This window comes from Amblyomma americanum, chromosome 10, assembly GCF_052857255.1.
Source record: "Amblyomma americanum isolate KBUSLIRL-KWMA chromosome 10, ASM5285725v1, whole genome shotgun sequence".
NCBI classification, from domain to species: Eukaryota; Metazoa; Arthropoda; class Arachnida; order Ixodida; family Ixodidae; genus Amblyomma; species Amblyomma americanum.
Window position 1 is genome coordinate 6,794,160 of NC_135506.1, and position 16,133 is coordinate 6,810,292.

The 16,133-nt window shown below is 49.0% G+C and overlaps 1 protein-coding gene across 1 annotated transcript in view; it reads right to left on the reverse strand.

Moving 5' to 3' along the window:
• Nucleotides 1-379: 379 nt before the first annotated feature.
• LOC144106756 (phytanoyl-CoA dioxygenase, peroxisomal-like) overlaps nt 380-16,133 on the reverse strand; it is a 28,251-nt gene continuing 12,497 nt past the window's right edge. Inside the window, exons 3-8 of the mRNA XM_077639602.1 lie at nt 14,404-14,640; nt 4,901-4,976; nt 3,273-3,448; nt 1,980-2,111; nt 1,804-1,866; nt 380-719 (exon numbers count right to left, since the gene is read on the reverse strand). Coding sequence (XP_077495728.1) covers nt 666-719; nt 1,804-1,866; nt 1,980-2,111; nt 3,273-3,448; nt 4,901-4,976; nt 14,404-14,640 — 738 coding nt within the window. The 3' untranslated portion in view covers nt 380-665. The remainder of the gene's footprint in view (nt 720-1,803; nt 1,867-1,979; nt 2,112-3,272; nt 3,449-4,900; nt 4,977-14,403; nt 14,641-16,133) is intronic.

Below are 16,133 nucleotides of genomic sequence, written 5' to 3' on the forward strand. Positions count from 1 at the left end.
TACTTTGGTGTGCTGTATTATTTTCGCCTGGATATAGTGCCGGAAATGGCACACAGTGCATGAATAAGTGAATGCGTCTGGTAAGCTTGTGAATATTCAAGAAGCCAGCAGCATGCAGTAACTTTCCAGCTGCCATTATTTGTCTCCACTGCAGTGAAAAACAACGCCAGTCACGAAGTGTGCCAAGCAATTCAGTGCTCACTTTCTTCGTTGTATTTCGCCGGATTTATATGGAGAACAATCAAAACTTTGCATTCGGAAGAGTAAGGCGTAATAGTTGAGCCATACCACTTCCCACACGTCCAAACTAGCTGTTGAGTCATGACCGTTCACAGATGTAAGACTAAGGCTTTGAGCGTATCAAGGGCTGTTACCAATATTCCCAATCGCGAGCAGCATACATACGTCGATATCTGTGATTAACCAATCGGTCTTCAAGGAATGAGTGCTAATGTCGGAATGAACATATGCGTTAAGCAACTCGTTGGGATTATAGTGTGCAGGAGACTCAACAAACTCGATACTGGTCAGATAGTTAATAGTCAACTTTATAACCGATATGTCATTACCACTGCACTACATTCAGTGTGAGCGCAGGCCGTGGACAGAGCTGCTCTTTTTACAATGAAGAGTTGGGGAGGTTCGAATGACGTGAAGCCGCCGCTTCAGAGCCGGCTGTCGGCACTGCGAACGATGTAGGCGTTGTCCTTCCAGTATTCCTGGAAACATGAAGCAAGAAGGAAAAGGAGCAGAAAGCAAGAGATTTAAGACACGCCACAACGCTTCGAAGGACCTGGCACGTAGGTTAAAAGAGCATGGAATCAAATTCATTAGCCTTTAAATAAAATCTGCAGCTCAAAAGTCGTTCTGGAGGAAGTGACTTTTCTTGCATGTCAAGTGCAATTTTTTTTTGTACATGACAGTGGTCTCCTTGGTACAAAGCTTTAGTGGAGGCAGCTGTTACCGCTTTGACATAAACCATTGATGCAGTGGGCGCGTTTCACTCTGCATATTATATAGGGACCATTTATAACCATTGAATCTTTAAGAAATGGTTTGAATACGCCATGTGATTAGACTTCATGGTCGTGGCGCAGTTTGCCTGCTTGGCAGCTGTTGCGCGGCCGCCGACGCCCTTTTCTTTTTTTTTATACATAACAATACAATACAGCGCAGTAGAATACAACGCAATGCAATGCAATACTACGCAGATCGCAAAAGCAAAGGGGGAGTAAGTCGCGGACAGAATAATATGGACCACGCTTCCGCATTCAAAACTCTTATGTCGGAATGAGTAAAGGAAATATAAATATTTTTTGCCTTTATGTGCAAAGTCAAAAGTAAATAATACTTGGATACACATCAGACATCCCTTAAGTTTGGCTAGGTAACGCGTCCGAGGACTTTGACCGCCGACACGTGGTACATATTGCCGCGACTGTAATGTAGTTCAAAGTTTGCCCTTCGATTGCTATTTTTATTAGGCTAGCTTCCAGCTTGCAGAGTGCCCGCAGTAGTTTTCTCGTGACATTTCATTGACGTTTTGCGTAGTTGATGGAGTGCTTGTGGTAAATCAGAACTCACACCTTCTCTCGTCATTGCGTGACTGATTTTAGAAAGTGACAGACGAAGACAAGCCGTCTTGTCGAAACTTTGGCTTGCGGACTACCCATGAACCTTTGTCCACTTTGTTTTGTGACATCAAGAATCCCATCTTCCAGCCCTTTCTCTATCATGCAAAAAGTGTGTTATAAATGAGCGCAGGGAAATGGCGGCAGTAGTATATTGATGAAAGTTGGTCACCTGGCATGCGGATGGCTTGTCAATGTATCGAACGTTGCTGTGGGCGTAATGAGATATCATTTCCTGAAACAGGAGAGAGGGGAAAAGCATAAGTGCTGTCCACTGAATCACACAACTTGTTCAGCACTACGAACAGATGAAGCGTGGTGCATGTGTTAACACCTGCTCACACATACCTTTCGGTACGTGCCGGACCGGTTGGGCGCCGTGCCGTGGATGAGTCGAGGGTGGATGAAAACGGCGTCACCAGGCTGCGCCTCTACGGCCACCGCGCCCACATCGTCGAACATTGGGTCGATTATGACGCCCTGCGATTGCACAGTATTACATACACGTGTCACAGGATAAAAGAGACCAGGAGAGCGGAGAAAAACTTAAATCGCGGTGATCTAGTCTAGAGGCGGATGGGTATGTACTATAAGCATGGGCGCAAGGTGCACGTTCGGCACTTTGCACAACTTTTATGTTCATCTTAGGAGCGTCGCACTTAGTAATGTTTTCATGTTTATCTTATGAGCGGCGCACTTAGCATTTTTCGTGTTCATGCTAAGAGCGGCGCACTTAGCACAGTTTTTATGTTCATCTTAGGAGTGGCGCACTTAGCACAGCTTGCATGGGCATCTTATGAGCGGCATAGGCGAACCCGGTCAATTTTTCCAGAGGTGCGTGCTCTCGCGCGTCGTCAAGTGTTGTTTGGGAAGAATATGTGAGCTGGGCCAGTAATCTTGTATTAGGCAGGTCAGATAGCTCTGATGCCGGAGATGTGAGATTTCTGTGAGGTGGATAGTGGATAGAGAAACGCGAGATGGCTAGAGATGGTTAATTGCGCAGATGGTCTCCAAATCAAGTAAAAGTTTAGTGGCCAAGCTGACGTCGCTACACGCACGTATAACAGTTGACGGTTGTTCGGCGCCACCGGATGTCATACCATGCGCTATTGCGATTGGCGAATTCATAACGCAGGTGCTAAGACATTCTGGTTCCTCCAAATGAAACGAATGATACTGTTAGTTAAGCCGCTAGTTCCGAGTCTGACGCCATGCTGTATGATTCGCATTGTTGCATTGTTTTACTCGTGCTGAGTAACTAGACAGTTACCGCGGCCTTAATTGCGCGTAACCTCCCCTCCTGCTCTTCCATTGGCTCCATTCGCTGGAACTCAAGGGGTCATAGTCAATTGGTGGCTGACAGAGATGGGCTACAGTCTAATCCGTTCTGGTATTCAGTGTACACACAATAGCAACCAGTCCATTCCCTCGATAGAAAACATGCGGCACGGTGAAGAAAAAAATGTGCGGAACTCAAGGAGCTTTTCATGAAGAGCGAAGTTTTCTTTTGAGGAGCCGAGATGGTTTCCCTCGTGAGCGTATGGCTGCAATTAGGTAGATGGCAGAAAGGTCACCGCGGCAGTGCGAGCACAACGTGGACACGCTAAGCAAAAAGTGCAATGGGCGGCACGAACGACGCACGTCTTCGACGCTGTGCTGCAGTGCGGGCCCCTTGTGCGAGCCGGGCAGGGCGAAGAGCGCGTTGACGCCGGGGCAGTCGACGGCCGTCCAGACGGACACCAGGCGCTCCTCTTCCTCCGCGAAGGGAAGGAAGTTGGCGTTCTGGTGCAGAGCCAGCTGGCCCGAACCGGCGCTGGCTGCGCCACCCAAGAGAGACCACGTGGCAGGCATCCACTATGGCAACGTTTCACAGCTGTACTCAATGCAAAACAAAACTCGAATTTCAGTTCGTTTGTTTGCATCACCTTCAAATCCCTTTCGGATTGAGCAATTTCGTGGCAACAACTATTTTAAAGTCGGATGCCGACGAATACTTTTATTTTCTTTCTTTTTTTTCACTGTTGTGTTCTACATTGCATACTTTAACCTTTAGCTAGCCTGAATAGAAGAACGCATTTAGTGCCGGCATTCGCTGTGTTTTCATTGTCCGCGGTTTCTTTCTTCTTTCCAGCACAACCGTAGGTACAGGTTTGCTTACAATTAGGAGCGCTCATATTTTTCTAAGAAGACGCTGTATATTATTGTGCAATGCATCCTTTTCATTGATTCTTGCAGTCCATACCGATTTCTAAAAAATCCAGCTGAAACCAGTTTCTCCACGCAAATGTGTCTTCTAGAGAGCGTAGCTTTCAAGTGCAGAAAGGCTGAAACCATTGCCGAACTTGAATGAGAAGATATCTTGTGCTTATCCAGCGGGATGTTTTCAGTTAACTCGCGAGTTCATATCTCTTTGATTGCTTGTCATTGATCATCTGTCTTAATTTGAAGATAAACTGGAAAAGTACGGTTTATAAACCATAGGCCAAAACACGGGCGTTGACCAGGCGCCTTATTAGCATCACTGCATCCAGCGCTACCCAGACTAACGACAGCCTGCTTGTGCGTTTGAAATGATCGTTGCGATGTTGAATGAGTGCTTTCGGAGGGTGGAAATAAAGACAAGCAGGTCTCGCATTGACATGAAAATGCTGCGCAGGAGATGTCAGTGTACGCGGCGATATAACGAAAAAAAAAGGGAAGATCTTGCCCAAAGCGTTTTTAGCGCAACCTCCCTTTTCCACATTGTTTGAGATATGGTCAGCAAGAAATAGAGCATGTTATGTCATGCACAAAAAGGAACGCTTATAGGTGATATTGCGCACGACTGGGCGATTTTCCACAAAAGTTTACGGGATGTGGCTGCGCGAGGAAAATTGATTTTGGCGCAGCTCATCGCTTGAAATTTCTGAAGGTGTGTGGGAACAAGCATGCTCCATCAGCTGGTAACATTAACCACGCGTCTAGGCCTCTGTGCAGGACAACAATAATTTTTTTCTTGTCAAGAACACGCTCACTGCATACTTTTGTGACCAATAGTTCATTGCTATGTATACTGTAGAATGTATACAGTGTCGCGTAGCTAGGAAAGCAGCTTATCTTTATTAACCAGGCGAGCATGGAAGAATAGGAAGCATATAGTAGTGGCTGTGATTTAGGCCTGTCGGCTACATGGTGGGAGCGGTAGTAGACGGAAAAGGAGAGGGGGAGGAGACGTTACTGTATGTAGCTTCGTCATCCTTTGGAGAGAAGGCAGGAGTTGTTTCTCTCACCTGGCGGCACACTGACGTACATGGCGGCCAGGGAGAGGATTTTGGCGCCGCAGAACTGCTCCACCCAGTCCAGGACCTGCGCATGCGGAAACGAGCGGAGTCTCTGTCACTTCACCTTCACCTTCCGCTGAGCTGGAGTGAGCAGAGTTGTTGATCAATTGACACCCGTTGTGGTCGCTCAGTGGCTCTCGCGTTCGGGTGCTGACCCAAAGGTTGCGGGAATGAATCCTGTTCAGGGTGGCCCCATTTCGATCGAGGTGAAGGGCAAGCAAAATGGTGGTTTGAGCTAGTTGGTACATATTCACAAATTCACCAGCGCTGCGACTAGGAACAAGAACAGAGAAGGAAGACAAGGACAAGCGCTTGTCTTCCTTGTCTTCCTTGTCTTCCAAGTCCTTGTCTTCCTTCTCTGTTCTTGTTCCTAGTCGCAGCGCTGGTGAATTTGTGAAGGGCAAAAACGCCCGCATGCTGGGCTTCCTCACGGGGCATTACAGAACAATAAAACGCTTAGCGGGGAAAGTTGGTGCATAGCTTCCAGAATTCAAGCGCAACAAAGACAACACGCAGAAAGGAGGACGACGTGACATGCGCTCCCGTCGGGAAACGTACAGGCGTGTGTTAAGGCGAACTGGCCGGGGAAGAGGCCTGTCTTTGCTAGTGGGTGGCTGCTTACCATCGATCATAAGTTCTGGGTTATCATGTCTTGCCAGTAATTATGATAATGTTTGTGCGCACGTGCAGACACTTGTGATTGAAGCAGGTCACTGTGGTTTTCATTGCTTTTTATCTTGCCCAATCTAGCGAATGTTGTTTCTTACCACTCTCTGGGTGGTTGTGCGCATCATTTTATGGAATTTCTGGAAAAGCTTTCGCGTTGTTTAATGAAAACGACTGCGTCATTATATGTGGTGACTATGGTAAATATGGGTTGTAACAGTACACAAAAAATTAATTTGAAGATATGCCATGATGTAACGACTGTGCTAACTATATAAGCTCTTCCTCGCGAATCACGCTTTCTTCAGAAGCTTAGATATGTCTCCATCAAAATTTGTTCCACCCTCCATTAATAGTTGTATGCTCACGTACCCTGCCAGCGACCGTTTGCCGATATGCTGCAGCAATATCAAGAATATGCCAATGATTTAATTTTCAGATGTGGTTTTAACTATCAGGTTATTTCATATGTACTTCTTGACTTTGTTAGCCTATAGTTAAGTAAACTGGGTTGGGGCGGCATCTTTTGAGAGAGCGATGTGATTCCTATGACGCTGTTTTGTGCTGTTTGACTTCGGTTAGCAAAAAGCATTTCGTTTACAAAGCTGCCTCAAGAGGCAAAACTTGTCGAAAACCGTGGATTATGCGAGAGCTTTTGCGAAACACGGACGAGAAAGGCCGCCTGTTCATAAATTTTAGTCGGATGCGATTGTAGAAAGATAAATTGCTAGATTTAAATTATTTCGCAATTCTTTGCACAAACTACTTGAGAAATAATGAAGTCAAACGTACTATGACAGCTTTTTTTTCTCGCTCGGTACGCTCATATTTTGTATAGAATATGTTAAATTCCTTGATGGGACGCAGATAAAAGATAAAGATAAAGAACAAGATAAAGATGGCAGAAATTCTTTATGAAGGACAGGTGCTTAGTTGACAAAAATGCTTCACTTAAATGGTTATTTTGTGCACCTAGACTACAGTACAGCATCGCATCCCATAAAAAATAAAAAGTGTTTGTTTTTACATCACGAATACAAATGAAGTTTGTTATAACTTTATAAATCTAAAGATCTCTCGTAGCTCTGACTCTGGTGTCTTGCAGATAAGGCCATTTTTTTCGCATATTTTCAACTTGTGTATTTCATCCTGCGCATTTGCATGCAAACTGATAGTCGCATTTGTCATATCTGTTTTTTTTAAGACAATAAGCTTGATGTTATCAACTACAGGCCTCTATCTATTCTTTCGGTGTTTTCTATGGTTTTGCAAAATATTATGTTGAAACGGTTACCATGTTACTGTCCAAGATACGCCAACAAGGCTGAATCGCTTTGAGACGTTAAGTCCTTATAAAGCTAAACCTAAACGATTCGTGGTCTAGCAATGCTGTAACTATATTAGCGAGCCTTCATGCTTTTGCTTCAACTCTTTTTAGGTACCAGGACTCCTCGAACCATTGTAGAACAGCCTTTCTTTTGTCCCCCTACACACCTGGGTGTATGAGTGAAATAATGAATGCCTTGGCACACCTGTCCTCGGTGTGGCGCGTGTGTTCCGTACAGCGTGTTCCTTTTATTTTACTGGCCCGAAGTGAATGGATGATAGCTATCAGATTCACCTGGTTCTCTATGCCACTTGCAAATGAAAGGCCATACGCACCTGCTGCACCACATGAGCAGGAGTAATGTGCTGATCGCTCCTGCTTCATGCGCATAATTACGCCGCTTAAGTTGGACATTTCGAGGCGAACGTCTCGGAGCACAGGCATACTAGGAGAATTGTACGAAATGGAGTATAATGTAGAAATACGATCACTTCTAAGTTTATAGTATAAACGTGCACGCTAACCGCAATGACTTAAATGTTTTTAAATAGTACTTTGACGACGACTATTATCTTTACTTTATAGCAGCTTGGTCGCATAAGCCACAGTGAAAACAAATTTTGTGTTCTCTTTATCATTTGCTCTTTAAAGATTTATGAAAGCAAATTTTGAGCACCGCGTGTAGTGCAAACAAAGATAGCAGCGCTGGAGGAAAGCAGTCATCATTACTAAGGTCAAGTGCACTGCCGAATTTGATTCCACCTAAATAATCGGTGTGTGCACTAGCACAAAAGAAGAGCGGTTTGATTTCTCTCAGTTGGAGCTTGTATGACGGCACTGGCTGTACTCAGCGGAACCTGCTGTGAGCGAGGCGAAACGACCGGCCCTTTCCTTTTCCACAGGCGGCTGCCCCCGATCCCGGTGATTCCTGGTACCGTTCGCCAGTGCACGAGAGGCTGCTCGACTCGGAGAGAGTGAGCAGCACTTCCGTCTTCTTACTTTTTCGGAAGAATGGTGCTCGAGGCGCAGTGTCAATCACTGCCCCCCCCCCCCCCCCCTTCCCCCCCGTTCGCATATAGACAACCGCACGCGGAAGCCTTACGTGCTCACCCTGCGAGCTTCCGCCCTTCAGCCAAGTGGAACGCAGAGGGAACGGGACGGGTGGGGTGGAATGGCAGGGACAGGCAACCGGAAGCAGACCTCGGTGATGTCGCTTTCGCTCGGTGCTTGCGCGGCGGAAACAAAAATCGCGTGTTCAAACAGTGACCCATTTCCTGGGGAAAGCTGCACACATCGAGAGCTATTCGAGTGGGAGGCTCCGTTTATGCCAAGCACGCGCCGGCATATATTCGTCTTGGAAAGAATAGTTACGACTTGTCTTGCCGTTTCTTCTACTTTTCATTCGGGCTATTCGATTCTTCAATATGACACAATGCCAGCTCGTCCAGCTGTCTACTTCTGCATCGTTTTGCGTAGCGTCGCAGTTTCTCGTTCGATTCCTTCGTTTCTGTCGCGCCGTTATCAAAAAGACATGCATCATTGATTATCTCAAGCTGTTATCGTAGTGATGCTGTAGATTTTCACCTCTCACGGATATATCTGCCCGTTTACATTTCAACCGACTGTTGTTTGCTGCTGTGCGGCTGAGCTACGCATGCGTGTAAGATAGAACTTATATTACAGAATATATATGTCGTCCTTCGGCTGTCCCGCCTTACGGTGGCAGTGAACGACTGCCAAGGCTAGCCGCTAGCCGGTCGGTTACGTCAGGCATGCCGCAGTCCGCATTCATCACTCGCTACCAGTAGAGCCGGGTTAATAGAGCCCTGTTAATTGGCTATGTCGGCGCAGAAGCACATCAGAAGCTGATACAAGCGACGCCATGCTCAGAAGGAAGAGGCTTCAAGGTCACCACGCGAGGTCACCTGGCAGCTTGCATGCCCTATAGGCGGGGATACGGTTGTAACAATGCACTGTCACTTCATTGCCCGTGTTACGTCTCGCCTACAGCGCGCGGTATAGCCGGCGCGGATGCACCGGATGCCGCGGCTTCGTTCATCGCTGCCGCAACGCCTCCCGCCAAGCGCGTCCAGGCAGGTTTCAGTGCCACGTGTCGTCGTGCGTGCGTGTTTGTGTGTGTGCATGTTTTGCCCACGCTTGTCAAAGCGCGGCAGCCGGGGAGAGGAGCTCTCCAACTGGGAGGCGAGGAGGTCTGACCGGCGCCGGCCTGGCGGACGCGCCCGTCACGCCTGAACATGTTCAAGCGTCGCCGTATCGGATGACTCTTCCCAAGCCGTTCCCTCTTGCCCTCGACTCCGTGGGTATAAAGGGGGCTGCCCCGGACGCCAACGAGAGCCTTCGATTCCTTCCTTCGAGTAACGTGGTCGCCCTGACCGGCTGCTCTTTTGCGATGCCAGAATAAACTAGTTGTTCTGTTGCCAGTCGACTCTTCCTTTGCCGGGACCTTCGGATGTTTCCAGCTTTGCCCCAGGCCGCCAGGCCAACGCTACCCTTGGGGCTTGCAACCCAAATGCAACAACTGGTTGCCAGCGGTGAGATCCCGACAACGGAGGCCAGCAGCGAAGATATGCGGTCAACTGTATGCTGAGCAGCACAACGACCATCCGGGAGCAGTGCAACGAGCCCTGTGTGATGACTGGTTGCCTGCAGCGGAACGACTGCGCTGAATTCGTGGCTGCGAGGTTTGGTGAGTGCGGGACTTTCTTCTTCTGAGTTTTGCCAGGCTTTTGTTAGTGTCAGAAACAGAGCTGGTAATTGTGGTTGTCGTTGCTGCCGGGTTAGTTTGCGGCAAGACAATAGTAGGCAGTAGAGAAAGCAGCATTCGGAGCAGCCATGGATTTGAAGTCGTTGCGCAAACCGAAATTGCTGGAGCTTGCAAGAGAGTTGGGTCTTGATGTCTCAGACAAACTCAGAAAACCAGAACTGCTAAGGGCGATTCTTGAGTTGGAGGCTGAGGATGACGAGCTGTCGGAATGCCTTGAGACCATTGAGGAGAGGGAACAAAAAGAGAAAGAGGAGCGCGAACGTAAAGAACAAAAAGAGAAAGACGAGCGCGAACGTAAAGAACAAAAAGAGAAAGACGAGCGCGAACGTAAAGAACAAAAAGAGAAAGAGGAGCGAGAACGTAAAGAACAAAAAGAGAAAGAAGAGCGCGACCGTCAACACGCTTTGGAAATGAAGCGTCTCGAGGTAGAGATGGAACGCGCTCGTAATGGAAGTCAGGCACACGGTGCAGGAGAACGGGTATCGTTCAAAATGACTGACCTGATGCGGCCGTTTAAGCTTGGAGAGGACATTGGTTTGTTCCTGGTTAACTTTGAGCGAACGTGCGAGAAGCAGGGGTTCTCTCGGGAAACGTGGCCACAGCGCTTGCTCACTTTGTTACCCGCCGAGGCGGCCGACGTAGTCGCTCGCTTGAAGAGAGAGGAGGCAGAGGATTTCGACCAAGTGAAATCAAGTCTGCTAAAAAAGTACAGGCTGTCAGCGGAGGCGTTCCGTCGGAAGTTTCGGGAAAATGAAAAAGGCAGAAATGAGTCATATACAGAGTTTGCCTACAGGCTTATGTCAAACATGCAGGAGTGGCTCAAAGAAGAGAAAGCGTTTGGTGACCACGAGAAAATTCTGCAGTGTTTCGGGCTGGAACAGTTTTATAGTCGGTTACCTGAGAACGTGCGGTACTGGGTCTTGGATAGGCCAGACGTTAGTACAGTGGCTAAAGCCGCCGAGCTAGCCGAGGAGTTTGTGACGCGTCGGGCTCGCGGAGCTAAGGACGGTCAAAAGGGTGAATTTGGCTCCAAGTCTGAGAGGCCGAAGTTCACACCCATGAGAGCAAGGGGGGACACACGTAGTGCGGATGCGAGTGAAAGCAGTCCGACCGAACGTAAGGAGACGGCGGCAGCCGAAGCCGAACGCAGAAAGCGGTTCGAGGCGAGGCAAGCGCGCGTGTGTTATACGTGCCAGAAGCCGGGTCACTTTTCGGCGCAGTGTCCAGAAACAAAAACAAAAGTCGTTTTTTTGTCATTATGCAGCACTGACGAGAACATGAAGCTTCTCGAGCCTTACATGCGAGACTTCCTCGTGAACGGGAAAGAGTGCCGAGTGCTTCGTGATTCCGCAGCTACAATGGATGTAGTTCACCCCTCTTACGTAGAACCCGATATGTTCACGGGCGAGTGCGCATGGATCAAGCAAGCCGTGGAAGCTCACAGCGTGTGTCTGCCCGTAGCAAAAGTGCTCATTGAAGGACCTTTCGGAGCAATTGAGACGGAGGCAGCAGTGTCATCTATGCTGCCCCCCCAGTACCCGTACCTATTTTCGAACCGGTCCGATCACCTCCTGCGCGAGAAGGGGCTTTTGTTTGGTGAGGCTAGCGTTCAGGCCTTAACCAGATCGAGAGTTCGGGAGCTCGCTGCAAAGGCGGTAGTTGCGGGGCCGACGTTGTCGAGCAATGAGAAAGGGTCGGAGGCGCAGCAAGCTGATATTCAGAGCACGTCCGAACTGAATAAAATTGAGCCTGTAGCGCTGAAGGCACCAGGTACTGGAGAGGAAATGCCCGACAAGGGAAAGTTAGAAGAGCTTCCGGTCGAGCTTCCGGGACTAGGCTCAGTGACGAACAGGGAAGACACTGATCAGGTCATTAGTGACTTACTCAGTAAAGCACCGCTGTCGCCTGAGCAGAAAACCGAACTACACCAACTCTTACAAGAGTTTCAAGGTCAGTTCTCTGAGAGGCCTGGTAGGACTTCTGTCCTTACTCATGATATAGAACTTACCTCGCCAGAGCCAGTACGATCCAAGGCGTACCGGGTGTCACCCCGCCAGCGCGATATTATGGAGGCTGAGGTAAAGAAAATGCTACAGCTCGGTGTTATTGAGGCGGGTGAGAGTGATTATACCTCCCCTTTGATTTTAGTTGAGGTACCGGGCAAGGAACCTCGTCCTTGCGTCGACTACCGCAGGCTTAATTCTATCACTAAGGATCAAATTTATCCGATCCCTAACATCGAGGAGCGCCTTGAGAAAGTTAGTAGCGCTCAGTTTATTTCCACCCTAGATCTTGTCAGGGGTTATTGGCAGGTTCCACTTACAGAGGAGGCTAGTAGGTATGCGGCGTTCATTTCACCAATGGGAACATTCCGTCCTAAAGTTTTGAGTTTTGGTTTGAAGAACGCGCCATACTGCTTTTCAAGCCTCATGGACAAAGTGTTGCGGGGACAGGAAGAATTTGCTTTACCGTATTTAGACGACGTAGCGATATTCTCCGCATCCTGGTCTGAGCATATGGCACACTTGCGGGCAGTGCTAACCCGCCTGCGCGAAGCGGGCTTGACAGTCAAGGCTCCCAAGTGCCAATTAGCACAGGCCGAGGTTGTCTACCTCGGTCACGTGATTGGACAGGGTCGTCGCCGCCCCTCTGAAATAAAGGTGGCCGCTGTGCGAGACTTCCCGCAACCGCGCACGAAGACCGATATTCGGTCGTTCTTGGGTGTCGCCGGCTACTATCAGAGGTACATCCCCAGGTACTCCGATATCGCGGCTCCCCTGACGGATGCTCTAAGAAAAACAGAGCCCCAAACAGTCGTCTGGAGCGAGACAAAGGAGAGAGCTTTTAGCGCCCTAAAGAGCGCCCTAACAAGCCAGCCTGTGCTACGATCGCCAGACTATACCAAAGGGTTCGTTGTTCAGTGCGATGCTAGTGAGCGAGGCATGGGCGTTGTACTGTGCCAAAGGGACAATGGAGAAGTGGAACACCCCGTCCTGTATGCTAGTCGTAAGCTGACCTGTCGTGAGCAGGCGTACAGCGCCACCGAGAAAGAGTGTGCGTGTCTCGTGTGGGCCGTTCAGAAATTGTCATGCTACCTAGCCGGCTCGAGGTTTATCATTGAGACGGATCACTGCCCTCTCCAATGGCTGCAGAACATCTCTCCCAAAAATGGCCGCCTCCTGCGCTGGAGCCTCGCTTTGCAACAATATTCCTTTGAGGTGCGTTACAAAAAGGGGAGTCTCAACGGTAACGCCGATGGCTTAAGTCGAAGCCCCTAACGTAGGAATCCGCCTCAAAGTTGTTGGTTACTGATGTTTTCTTCCTGAGGCAGGATTTTTAACATATTGCTTTTGTTTAGTGTTTCAAAGTGATTATGTGCTTTCTAGTGCAATTTTCCAATTTGTGGACGCGTTCTGAGTGCTGCTTGACTACTGTATGGAACTAGGCAGTAGTATAAAAGGGGAAAGAGCCTGGCAGAGCTTAGTGAGGGTTGTCTCGTGCTTGCTGACTGAGCGGTTGCGTTTCGGCGTAGTTCTAACGCTTGCTGGAAACGAGCACAAAAATGGCATCTCTCCCGAAGTGACTTTGCAGTGTCCTATGTGAACCTGAACCTGAGAACGAGGCCTTCTCTGTGCGCTGCGCTCAAGCAACGTCGAGGGACCACCGGTTTCGATTATGAGCATCATCGAGCGACATCCCTCTGGACAGCGGATGCAGTCCCCTGACCATCGGGATCTCCTTCTCCCGGCGGGGCGGTCTGTTACGTCTCGCCTACAGCGCGCGGTATAGCCGGCGCGGATGCACCGGATGCCGCGGCTTCGTTCATCGCTGCCGCAACGCCTCCCGCCAAGCGCGTCCAGGCAGGTTTCAGTGCCACGTGTCGTCGTGCGTGCGTGTTTGTGTGTGTGCATGTTTTGCCCACGCTTGTCAAAGCGCGGCAGCCGGGGAGAGGAGCTCTCCAACTGGGAGGCGAGGAGGTCTGACCGGCGCCGGCCTGGCGGACGCGCCCGTCACGCCTGAACATGTTCAAGCGTCGCCGTATCGGATGACTCTTCCCAAGCCGTTCCCTCTTGCCCTCGACTCCGTGGGTATAAAGGGGGCTGCCCCGGACGCCAACGAGAGCCTTCGATTCCTTCCTTCGAGTAACGTGGTCGCCCTGACCGGCTGCTCTTTTGCGATGCCAGAATAAACTAGTTGTTCTGTTGCCAGTCGACTCTTCCTTTGCCGGGACCTTCGGATGTTTCCAGCTTTGCCCCAGGCCGCCAGGCCAACGCTACCCTTGGGGCTTGCAACCCAAATGCAACACCCGGAAGATGGCGCTTTATAAAAGTGGTCTGCAGACAGTCTATAGACATCTTATAGACTCTATTGCCTTCCTATAGATATTTCTTTTTGTCTATTCATAGTGTATAGAATGCTTATAGCCAAAAGTCTACTAAAAGTGTATGGCCATATATCAATAGATTGTCTATAGATTGTTTATGGGATTTGTATTGCCTATAGACTATACTCTTGGGTTTGTCTATAGAAAGTCTAAAGAGTTTATAGACAGAAGTCTATGGACAGTCTATAGACTGTCTAAATAAATTTTTTGTAAGATCATAGTGCCATTGGTGAGTCTCCTTTTCCGCGAAGACTTCTGCGGGGCTTGCAGGGCACGCGTGCCTTGATTACCTCCGAGGCGCGCCGGTACTGGGCCAGCAGGTCCCGCATGGCCGTCTCGAGGCCGGCCCTCGCCTCGGCGTCCAGCTTCTGGCGCTGTTCGGCAGCGATGTCCATCCGGCTGGCCCGCGCCATCAGCGCGGCGGGCATCAGGCCGGCCACCACCAGGTAGCCCTGCTCCTCGTACTGGCGCCGCTGCTCCGACGTCAGCAGGCTCTTGCTGGCTGCCGCCGACGAGCCGCCGTCGCCCTGGGCGCAGACAGTTCTATGACATCGATTCTAGCATACATTAATGCGAAAGCATTTCTAGGCTGTGTCGTCGGGGTCGTGTCACCAAAACGTGTCCGCAGCGATTGCAACGCTATCAGAAGAGCTAGCATCAAACGAATGGTTGTGATCGATAGAGGACGATGTGAGGATGATGCGCGAGAAATTGATTTCAATAGGCTGATTAGTTAATTAATAAGAGCCAATGATGAAACAAAAACGTCGAAATAGCGCCGACGTCGATTTAGTAAGTGGACAGGAAAACAGCCGTGGATGGCAAAATAGTCGGGAAACAGTAAAAGAAGTAAAAATAAAGTTTAAAATGAATTGAAATGTGTTTTATGAGTGATAATTAATCGAACAAAAAGTATTATTTGCATAGAATAGTTCATGAAAGAGGGGCAAAGAAAGGCGACGAGTGTCGAGGAGGCATCAATGCTTTCGCATTCCTCACAAGCGGGTAGCCGCAGTGATCTCTAGCGTCTTTTATTTGCTTACTTCTTTATAAATACTGCTGTCTTAAGCGGAGAGACAGTAGGAGTGGGTACAGAAGATACAACAGTAAAGCACTTCATACGCAGCACGATTAAGCAGCTCTTGTAAAAACTCTTCATAAGTGAGTGCATTAAGCACTCCGTGGCAAGGAGCCCTTTGTTAGCACGTGGCGAAGCCCATTAACATACGCGGAGGGGATGGACGAGAACATCTTCGAGGGAAGTCCGTCTGATTGGGTTTTTGAAACAAAACCAACCCAACCAGGCGTACTTCTGTCGAAGACGTTCTCCTTCAAATCGGTAACTATGAAGTTGATAAACTAATTTCGAATAATGACCTTTTTAACCATTACAGTTGGGCGACCGGTTGCGACAGGAAATTTGCAGCCGGCCTTTAGTAATAGGCGCATCACTTTTTAGAATTTCGAAAACGCGAATTCCGTTTGCTCCGTGCCTCAAGAAATTTGGGCCCCCACGCGCTCTTTTCGAAAAGCGCGCCGCGAAGCGACTTCCATCACTATGCGTCACTTCGTGTCGCAGCTGCGAAGTGACGTGCTGTGTACCTCACGTGCGGCAGTGCAAGACGCTGGTCTCTATCCTGCAACATCACTTCGTGCCTCACCTGACTGTTACAGAGTTAGCTGTGCAACTGTTTACTTGCGTAGACGGGCCCCACAGCTAGAGATAACCACGTCGTTCATCAGAATGCCGGTTACTACGACATCGCTCTATTCTCATTGATCAGGAGGTGACGACGTGATCCAGGGGCAATAACGTGACCAAGCTTTACGTCACTTCATGAATGCCATTGCCAGTGTGGTTGCGGTGTTCATACTGCTCCTATTACGACGCCACAAATCCAGCTGAATATCATGCGGACGGCGACATGATAGGCCGAAATCGATGCGCCGTCGCATGAAATTTAATGCACCCTCATTGTGTTCACATTCGGGGCTTTGTTGAGTCTGTACCGTTACATTA